This window comes from Nicotiana attenuata, unplaced genomic scaffold (genome assembly GCF_001879085.1).
Source record: "Nicotiana attenuata strain UT unplaced genomic scaffold, NIATTr2, whole genome shotgun sequence".
Lineage (NCBI taxonomy): Eukaryota > Viridiplantae > Streptophyta > Magnoliopsida > Solanales > Solanaceae > Nicotiana > Nicotiana attenuata.
In genome coordinates, this window is record NW_017670235.1 from 2427781 (window position 1) to 2435355 (window position 7575).

General features: G+C 36.4%; 1 protein-coding gene across 3 annotated transcripts in view; it reads right to left on the reverse strand.

Moving 5' to 3' along the window:
- Positions 1-7575, reverse strand: part of LOC109236363 (oligoribonuclease-like) — a 20332-nt gene that overhangs the window by 6903 nt on the left and 5854 nt on the right. For 2 of the 3 annotated variants that reach the window (XR_002069482.1, XM_019402536.1), the window contains exons 2-3: positions 1438-1586; positions 1071-1196 (exon numbers count right to left, since the gene is read on the reverse strand). Coding sequence is in view for 2 of the 3 variants with exons in the window: in XM_019402536.1 (XP_019258081.1) it covers positions 1071-1196; positions 1438-1549 (238 nt within the window). In the remaining variant the exon portion in view is untranslated. The remainder of the gene's footprint in view (positions 1-1070; positions 1197-1437; positions 1587-7575) is intronic. The other variant, XM_019402537.1, reaches the window with a different exon arrangement.

Genomic DNA, 7575 nt, shown 5'->3' on the forward strand with positions numbered 1-7575 from the left:
GGGGGGGTTGGGGGGGGGGGTCAAAAGTTTCTTGAAATTGAAATATAGATAGTTGAGCTATTAAATTTTGGGGAGAAGGAGAGCAGAAGTATAGATCCAGCAGAACTTCCCCTTTCTACCCTTCTCGACTAATCATGAACAGACAAAGATGATAAGCTACCTGTGGTACTTATCTTTCAAGCACAGCAGTATATATAGAAGTAAAAGTTTCAAAATTATCTGCTCTGTATACATAGCCATATTTTGGCTCATGGCTATCTTAGTCACTCATAAGGAAAGATGACCATAGAGGGTTGATGGATGATCTTATCCAAGACATCTTGGCTTAATAGTAGGAATAGAACTAGAAAGGAAAAGTCAATATGCAACCAGAAGAAACGGAAGGTATAAGTGGAAATAAATATGTTAGCACAATCTAGTTATTCCACTTCCTAAATTTCTTTTGGAGGTCACTTGTAGTAGGATATGAGGATTTAGGTAAGGGGGTAGGAAGCAACCTAGAGACGTTTCCAGATAACCACCAAAGTAACTACTACTGGACACCAAAGTACAGAATGAGGGACAGGAGGCTATAGCTGGAGGACAAACCTGGACGATAGGATGGAAGATGAATCTCTGACTGTCAGCACTAGGAACCGAATAGTTGTTTTTTGACACTCAGAATTTAAAGCAGCCTCTGGAAAACAAAACAGAAAGAAGCTTAGAGAATCTTCTTTAAATCAATAAATGGGAGGATGAGTTTGTTAATGACGGTATGTGGAGGAGGCCTCCGTAGCATAAGTTACACAGCCCAGGGAAGGGAAGACCTTAAGAGGACTCTGGTAGCATCAGCCCATTGGGAAAAGCTAAACCAATATAATTGGACTGCCAATAAGCAATTCAAGGACACTCTAAAGTCTAAACACTTAAAGGGATAGCCAGCACATATCATTCCACAGCAGTGTATACAACTATACATAGTGATGGACTTTATGACAGATATAGTGAGAAAAAGCACCAAGAATGATGTGGTTCAATGCATAAGGTTAAAGACCCAGGCACATTTCAAAACATCATAACCTATTGATTACCGGTCATCTCAAGGTCAATCCATACAAGCGGCAATTTGTACTCTCCTGAAACTGACTTCTGATCCTCTTTTTCATGCTCAAGTACTTCCATCTCTCCTGGGCTGCCATATTTGTCCTTTCCTTTACCTGCGTAGTTCACAAATTGTCATTTCTTGCAAGCAGAAGCTATAGCAACGGTTTAAAAAAGACGGCTAAGGATTAAGGATGAGCTGCATTATTATTATTTTTAGCTGAGAAAACCCCGAGGGCCAATGGCACATGGTTCGGAACTCGGTGGATAATGGGGCCTCCCCTCTATGGTTCTCCACTTAAAGATTAGCTGCATATTTATTTATAGTTTAGATAAAATGATCTGTTTCTTTCTGACCTTTTCTATTTACTCTACCAGTGCCCCCATTAGTAATATCAGTTCGGGTTTCATCCTGGCTATCTGCAACATCCAAATTTAGCAATGAAAAGGCATTTGAGATTTGATTCATCTCTATCAAAGTCCTTGGTCATTAAGCTCCTGCGCAACTGACAGATGGATGATGTTAGAGATACATGAATAATTTTATTCACTATGAAAGAAAAGAGAGAAAACAAAGAGATTAGTAACTTCTCCGGGATCGGGTACTACAACATAAGAGAGAGGTTCAGCTTTCAAGAATCACAGACCAATCTAGCCCAGTAGCAATCAGCACTGGAAGTTGCATCAGAGAGTGCACAAGATAGTAATGGTAAAATGTAAAACATTTTTTCCTCATCATCATCTTCTCAAGAGTTGATTAAGGGGTAAATAAAGGTCAGGTCTCTTAGATAGAAACACTTAATGTTGCTTTTCCTTGAATGTTTGCGACCAGTTGAGGGTATCAAGTGGAATGAAAGAGTTTCACATTGGAAGGAAAGGAAGAACAGTCACCCCGTGTGCCAATTGCAAATATATCAACACCGACAAGCTCTATCACAGAACTAGTTGGGTTCAGTTATGCTACCTTCATTTCAGTTCATGTGAACGTGTTTGACTATGCAGGAGTTTAAAGGGGGAAAAAGACTATAACTTGTGGTCTTAAACATGTCAAAACACTTTTGTGGCTATAAAATCATGTCATAAAGGATGCCTCCAGAGCAGCCAACTGAAAGAGCCGCGGTCAAACGAGATAATCACTAGAAAAGAGGCGAGGGTCATTGGGCGGTCATCGAAAAGGAAGCGGAAGTGCAAGTATCGAAATGGTCACAGCAAAGAAGAGTTTTGCCCCTAAAAGGTCACTAAAAGAAGACAGAAAAGAAGAAAACTTTAACTGGGCAGGCGACAAAAGGTCAGCGCTGGTAGACGAAAGCTACTCAGGTTTCTACCAAGATCAGGACACTTTGATATCATGTGAAAAAGCAAGCAAATGAGAGAACTTGCCTTGTCTTGAGTGTAAAAACAATGTACAAGAAGACCTCCTCATGTAATTACAATATGATAAATAGTTATCTTCTACATCTAACAAGGCAGGTAATATCATACAATTAAATACAAATGATTCTAGAATACCCTGTACAATTTTCTTGAGTCACTCCATGAACTTAGACATATTTTTTTGAGATGAAATTTGAACTTAGACATATTTAAATATATAATTTTATTGATTCTACTGACTTTCAACACTCTCAATCATCATAGAATCAGCATTTAGCCTGAGAATGACATGCTAAAACCATCTCTAAAGATGTTCTCATCTGTCCTCTAAGTGTACTACTCAAACCTTATGTAATTTGATCATTTTTTATTTGTCTAATTATTATGGCTGCACACTCATCTTCTTATACGTATTTTTACGAAACTCATCTTGAGAATATGCAAGACTCTTACATAATATTGTTGGTATGGCAAGGGGTTCTGTAAAACTGGTCTTTCACTATAGTGTTTACATTCCCATGACATTCCTCCAGTTTAGTTATCCTACTTCGCTTTTATGCGTTAAATCTTCATCTCTCGTGTCATTTCCCTGGAAAACAGACTCTATACATTATAATTTCTTATATTTAGTCTGAACTCATTTCAACTTCATTCTTCTTGTAACAACTACTACTTACCACGCATATATCTAAATTCGCCAACTCCAATAACTTACTAAGCTCCCGTTATGCGCGGGGTTCGGGGAAGGGCCGAACCACAAGGATCTATTGAAAGCAGCCGTACCCTACATTTCTGCAAGAGGTTGTCTCCACGGCTCGAACCCGTGACCTCCTGTTCACAAACTTAGCATTTTTCCTTTAGACGAAGAAATCATTACATATGGCATAAACAACCTCTCTCTTAACATAGAATACTCCTTATTACGTTGCTTTTTAGATCTTCCCCTCCTTCTATGTACACGAAGGTGTTATTCTAGTTTGTTCGAATTTACGCACTCCCCCAGTCACATTTTTGTTTAGGGGTGAACCACATAGTGTGGTGGGTGCTCGAGCACCCATTGACCCCGACTCAAACTATATGTATTTATTTAGAAAAATGAAAAGTGATTATAACGGGTCAGCTAGCACCCATGATCCGAAAAAGACTTGATGGGTGCTTTGGTTTCGAGATGGGATATAAAGGTCCTACATTGAAGAGTATCACGGTTCGATTCTCCCTCACAGCATTTGTTTAAAGTTTAAACATAGCTAATTATTTTTCTAATGCTTAACATGCTTACTTTGTTTCTCTTCGATGCTGATTCTTCTTCCTATGTGTTACTGTTTAGTTTCTTTTATTTTTCTCCACTTCTTTCTCATTAGTCTGATTCATTGTGGCTAAAAGAGGAAAGAAAAAAAATTTATTTGCACTAGCTTCCAAACCTTGAGCCTTGTTTTTAGTTAAATGCAAAATATTTCTCTGTTCTAGACTACTATTGTCTGTTGAGATAATATTCCTTTTTCAGACTACTAAAATTGAGGTTTTCATTTGAGAAACAGAAAGAGAAGTAAAGTCCTCGATTGACACAGCAGAGGTAATACAGTCTTGCACTCGAGACTCGAGAACTGTTGCAAATACTTGGTTTGAGTATGCAAATTTTGTGAGGATTCATACAAATAAAGGAAGAATAAGGAGGAGCTCACCGGGTATAGCAGCAGAGAAAAGGCGGAGATTCTTCGTCGGAAGAAGCTTGAATACTTGAGTACTATGACCGAAGGAAGACTCAAGATCTCCGTCGCACCAATTATTCTCGTTTCATTTTGATTGCTTGTTGGGCCTCGGTATCATGCCTTTATTTGGTAAAAATTGTAGAAATTGCACGGGGCGTCCTATTTGGTCGCCCCCATTTAACATATACCCATTTATTTTTAAACTTTTAACTTGTACCCACTTTTTAAAAAACATCAGCTCCCTTTCTCCTCCTTCATTTTCTTTTTTCTTCTTCTACAGATCTGCGGACTATAAATATAGAAGTTCTTACTCTTGTAAAGGGTTGAGGCATTACAAGAAAATTTTGACGTCAACACCCACACTCTACATACTCTAACTATACGTAATAGTAGCTGTTAACTTGTCTTAAGAGTTACAAAGATAAAAACTTTAGCTCTAGAGCTGAAGTTTCTCACTTATAACACAAAAACTTAGTTTCCCGGTTATTAAACAAAAACTTATAAATAAAACTTCAGCTCTAGAGCTGATGTTTTTATTTTATAACTGGCAAACTTGTTTTTATTTTATAACTGGCAAACTTCAGCTCTAGAGCTGAAGAGCTGAAGTTTCCATGTTACTAAACAAAAACTTATAAAATAAAAACTTCAGCTCTAACATCAGCTCTAGAGCTGAAGTTTTTATTTTATAACTGGCAAACTTCAGCTCTAGAGCTGAAGTTTCTGTTATAACTGAGAAACTTCAGCTCTAGAGCTAAAGTTTTTATCTTTGTAACCCCTTAAGACAAGTTAACAGCTACTATTACGTATAGTTAGAGTATGTTGTTTTTTATACTAAATCGTGAATTCCTAACATCAGTCAAATCTTCAAGTCAACTTCCAGTCTTTGACATAAAAAATTTCTTGTAATGCCTCAACCCTTTACAAGAGTAAGAACTTCTATATTTATAGTCCGCAGATCTGTAGAAGAAGAAAAAAGAAAATGAAGGAGGAGAAGAGGGAGGAGAAAGGGAGCTGAAGTTTTTTAAAAAATGGGTACAAGTTAAAAGTTTTTAAAAAAATTGGGTATAGGTTAAATGGGGGCGACCAAATAGGACGCCCCGTGCAATTTCTACAATTTTTACCAAATAAAGGCATGATAACGAGGCCCAACAAGCAATCAAAATGAAACGAGAATAATTGGTGCGACGGAGATCTTGAGTCTTCCTTCGGTCACAGTAGTCTAGTATTCAAGCTTCTTCCGACGAAGAAGCTCCGCCTTTTCTCTGCTGCTATACCCGGTGAGCTCCGCCTTATTCTTCCTTTATTTGTATGAATCCTCACAAAATTTGCATACTCAAACCAAGTATTTGCAACAGTTCTCGAGTTTCGAGTGCAAGACTGTATTACCTCTGCTGTGTCAATCGAGGACTTTACTTCTCTTTCTGTTTCTCAAATGAAAACCTCAATTTTAGTAGTCTGAAAAAGGAATATTATCTCAACAGACAATAGTAGTCTGGAAAAGAGAATTATTTTGCATTTAACTGAAAACAAGGCTCAAGGTTTGGAAGCTAGTGCAAATAAATTTTTTTTCTTTCCTCTTTTAGCCACAATGAATTAGACTAATGAGAAAGAAGTAGAGAAAAATAAAAGAAACTAAACAGTAACACATAGGAAGAAGAATCAGCATCGAAGAGAAACAAAGTAAGCATGTTAAGCATTAGAAAAATAATTAGCTATGTTTAAACTTTAAGCAAATGATGTGAGGGAGAATCGAACCGTGATACTCTCCAATGTAGGACCTTTATATCCCATCTCGAAACCAAAGCACCCATCAAGTCTTTTTCGGATTATGGGTGCTAGCTGACCCGTTATAATCACTTTTAACATTTTTCTAAATAAATACATAGTTTGAGTCGGGGTCAATGGGTGCTCGAGCACCCACCACACTATGTGGTTCACCCCTGAACAAAAATGTGACTGGGGGAGTGCGTAAATTCGAACAAACTAGAATAACACCTTCGTGTACATAGAAGGAGGGGAAGATCTAAAAAGCAACGTAATAAGGAGTATTCTATGTTAAGAGAGAGGTTGTTTATGCCATATGTAATGATTTCTTCGTCTAAAGGAAAATTGCTAAGTTTGTGAACAGGAGGTCACGGGTTCGAGCCGTGGAGACACCCTCTTGCAGAAATGCTGAAGTTTTGTGTGATTGCCTTTGCTACTTCAGCCCCGTGTGCTGAAGTTATGCGAAAAAGCGGGTATGCTTGCAATTTTTTTTTCAAAGCGGGCACAGGTTAAAATGTGGCACAAAAAGCGAGTATAGATGCAAATGCCCCGTAAAAATTGGACGGCCGCACTATTTGGTCACACATTTAACATATACCTATTTTTTTTAAAATTTTAAATTGTAACCATTTTTTAAACAACTTAACCCCTTTCTCATCCTCCTTCGTTTTCTTCTTCTTCTTTCTTATGTTGTTGTTGGTGCTGCTATGAAACTTCAGTTCATGGAATAATTTTCATAAGTATGTTTATCAGATTGTTTAAAAACAAATTATAAATAATTATGTAAGTTAGTAGACAATAATTTGTGAATATTTCCACGTACGGGAAGTTTAAGGTCACACTTAGTGATTCTTTTCATGATAATTTTGTTCTTTTCACGTTTACTATTTCCAAAATTTATGATTTAGATACTATTGGTAATCTGATTATTTTATAGTAGTAATACACTATGAAAGAATAAGGTGATTATTTATCTAGTATGTTAGAAAGTTTTTTCAAAAATTTCAGCTTATATAGTACGGAAAGTTTTACAAATGAACTAAATAACTTCAGCATCTTCTGTTGAAGTTTTTGAAAAAGCTTTATGACAAAACTAATGAATCCAGGACAATAAAACTTCAGCTTATATAGTGCTGACGTTTTTACAAATGAACTAAATAACTTCAGCATCTTCTGCTGAAGTTTTTGAAAAAGCTTATCCAAGACAAAAAAACTTCAGCTTATTTAGTGCTGAAGTTTTTACAAATGAACTAAATAACTTCAGCATATTCTGCTGAAGTTTTTGAAAAAGTTTTATGACAAAACTAATGAATCCAGGACAAAAAAACTTCAGCTATTTTAGTGCTGAAGTTTTACAAATCAACTAAATAATTTCAGCATCTTCTGCTGAAGTTTTTGAAAAAGTTTTATGACAAAACTAATGAATCCAGGACAAAAAAACTTCAGCTATTTTAGTGCTGAAGTTTTTATAAATGAACTAAATAACTTCAGCATCTTCTGCTGAAGTTTTTGAAAAAGTTTTATGACAAAACTAATGAATCCAGGACAAAAAAACTTCAGCTATTTTAGTGCTGAAGTTTTACAAATCAACTAAATAATTTCAGCATCTTCTGCTGAAGTTTTTGAAAAAGTTTTATGACAAAACTAA